Raw genomic sequence first — 2970 nt, forward strand, 5'->3', positions numbered from 1 at the left:
AAATATCCGAGCAAGAGGCTTTTGGTGCTTCTTCAGCACAGTGGAAAACTGAATATTCAACAGGTTGTCCTTGAATCTATTGTATGAATAAAATTTTCCTGATTAAATCCGCTGTAAGTCATATTTGCTGAAACTTTTACAATATCCTGACAGTAGTACATGAGACAGATAATCTGTGATCATCCTAGTGCTCCTAATGGCATTTTCAAGAATCCACCGGGCCTGAACGAAAACAACCATTTAGAGCTGAGAAAAATAGTTGATTTTTGAGTGTTATTCCTAGGTCATCAAATACAAATCATTTACGACCTTGGAATGAGACTCAATAATCAACTATCTTCAAGCCTCCCACCCAAAGCGTCAGTATTTGCGCAACCTTGCAATTTGGTCAAATCATCGCAACTATTCCACAAATTTTTCCAATCATTGTAGTTGTGCATTTCAACAATCATAGCAGCCCCCTGTACACAATATTGAGCCATACGTCACCAGACTACTAGCTAGAACAATTTTATTCTCATTGTAACAAATTGCCTTAAATTTTAGAGTATACCAAAAAATTATTAGAAAACTGTTTTTGACATTATGACTTTCTTCCACAATTTAATAGGAAAAAATGCATAAAAACATTGCAACATGCACTGAAATGTTTTCCAAAATCTGCTGTGAAATCAGGCATTCTGGGACACAACAATCCCAAAGAAAGGCTGCGAAATCTGGTTGGATTCATGCAAATGCCATTAGGAGCACTGGGAGGAGCAGAGAAACCAGATTTTTTTTAACAGACTATCTGTCTCATGTACTACTGCCAGGATAAAGTGAAAATATTTTTTTATAAAAGTTATCTACTGCAGCTTTAAGTCAAACAAAATAAAGACTCTCCCCTTTTTGGCTAAATCTAGTAGGTGTTTCAGGTGTTCAGGTTTAATTGTGTCCGGTCCCTGCATGCATGGTCTGTATAGTATCTATGTGTAGAGAGTGTGTGCGTACATGGTGTGTCTGGTTTCTCTGCAGCTGTCAGCTCTGCCTGCTCAGCACTCATCCGTCTCTGTCTCTCTCCCAGCTGGAATACTGTTGTAGCGCCCTCACCTGGATGACGGACGCTCTGTCTCAGAGCAACCTGATAAAGGCTAACTGCCCCCCTCCACTCCTCAGAGGTAAAGTCACCGGATATCATAACCCTTTAAAGGAAACTGCGTTTAGTCTTTTGTTTGCAATAGTTCACTGGGCAACACAATATTATAACAAATATAAGTAAATTGTCAGATTGATTATTCTGTGTAGACACATAGTAATCTTCCAGAGGCACAGTGTCTGTACCTTCTCTGCTGTATTATTAAAGGATCCTATTTGGGATTAATTAAAGGTTTGTATTTTTTCCATTGTAGATATGACTCCTCTGTCTCCAAGATGACTCCAGGATCTCTTGGACACACACACACAGTTTACTCAGGGCCTAGTTTGCTATTTTGCCAATCATATAATTTGTTTTACTTTATTGATTTTAGATGTGTATTTTTGTGTATTTTAATTAGGACAAATATAAATGTTTTTACAGTAGCTCCAGCATGCACTGCTGTCTGCTATAGTGCCTCTTTTGACCCTACCAGTAGGAGTCGTCGACGTCTGGAATTTTTAATTGATTTTTATTATTATTATTATTACACACAGGGGCTAAACAGAGCTTTAAATGACCCAGGAGTGCCTTAATGTTTCTGCTCAGTTGAGTAAAGGTGGGGTAAGCCATTGTAGGTAATGCAATTCTAATACAATACACTTTTTGCATATTCAATGTAGCTTTCAGTTCTGTGTGAAGATCCAGTGTTTCTACATCAGCACGCAGACCCCTGGATTGGTCTAAATGTACCATGAACTGGTCGATGGTCCGATTCTAAAGTTATGAATTGGTTGACTGAAGTTTGCTGTTAACAGCATCTCCGCTCTCATGAAAGGTAAAAGGTCATGTCCTGGGTCTCACGACAAAAACAACGAGAGTGGGTACATAGACATACATGTCCGACAACACCAACGCGTTTTGGAATACATTTGGTTTCTATAAGAAGGGACAAAAAGATCTGTCAGATCAGACAGCTATTAAGTACAGCGGTATCACAACAACTCTTAACATTCACCTGGTAAGACGGCATGGTGACACCTATGCAGGCCACGAGGAGTCTGTGGATGCTAATACAGCTAGCACAAGCAAGAACATGCAAAACACAGATGTTAAACAATTTTCAGCCACAACTGGGCGAGGTCTAAGGTAATCATGGCGGAAAGTATTTTTTTTGTCTCTGTCTATTGAACAAGCAATAAACACAATGACATATAATTCTGAAATGATATATTTGTCTTCCATTTTTTTCCCATAAAGAAAAAATTCTTGGGACTCCCTGGTATTCTATAAAAAATGTGTATTTGAAGGTAAGCAATGACACTTATAGAATTGGCTTATTTTGATTTAAAATGGAAAGTACATGTCTAGAACTAATTTGATATGATGCAATCTGATGGTTCCATATTAAAATGCATCATCTCTGAATCGTATCATAGCCCATGTATCTGGATACGTATGGGGTCATCTTAGAAGGGAGAGATGCACACCCGTAGTAATGATATAACACGAGACAGTTAAATTGGGATGCAATTGTGTGGAGACTTAAATTGGTGAGATTAAAAATGTACCTTGATGCTCTTTTTTTTAACAGCTATCTACTTTTGACTTTGCTTATTCATTGGCGTCTTGTACGTCGACCGCAAGATGCCAGTTTCACAAATAAAAGGAAAAATTGTTTTGCACAGTTTATATCCTACCTCAGAAGAAGATTATATTTCATAATATGAGGAAGAAATATATTTTGTAGCTTTTTGTCTGAGAAATCATATTGACAAAACAAAATGACGTGAGTTGAGTGTGTTTTTACATCACTACTTGTGATGTTAACTATTTTAGTAGGAGAGTTGTAAGTA

General features: G+C 37.6%; 1 protein-coding gene across 1 annotated transcript in view; it reads left to right on the forward strand.

Moving 5' to 3' along the window:
• The window catches only part of LOC118322813 (transient receptor potential cation channel subfamily M member 5-like), a gene marked incomplete in the record, with an annotated part of 19945 nt that extends 17873 nt beyond the window's left edge, over nt 1–2072 (forward strand). The window contains 2 exon segments of the mRNA XM_035654642.1: nt 1064–1157; nt 1389–2072. Coding sequence (XP_035510535.1) covers nt 1064–1097 — 34 coding nt within the window.
• Between the last annotated feature and the right edge of the window lie 898 nt (nt 2073–2970).

The sequence above is a fragment of the Morone saxatilis genome, unplaced genomic scaffold (genome assembly GCF_004916995.1).
Source record: "Morone saxatilis isolate NCDOM2014 unplaced genomic scaffold, NCSU_SB_2.0 Contig14, whole genome shotgun sequence".
In the NCBI taxonomy this organism is placed as follows: Eukaryota; Metazoa; Chordata; class Actinopteri; family Moronidae; genus Morone; species Morone saxatilis.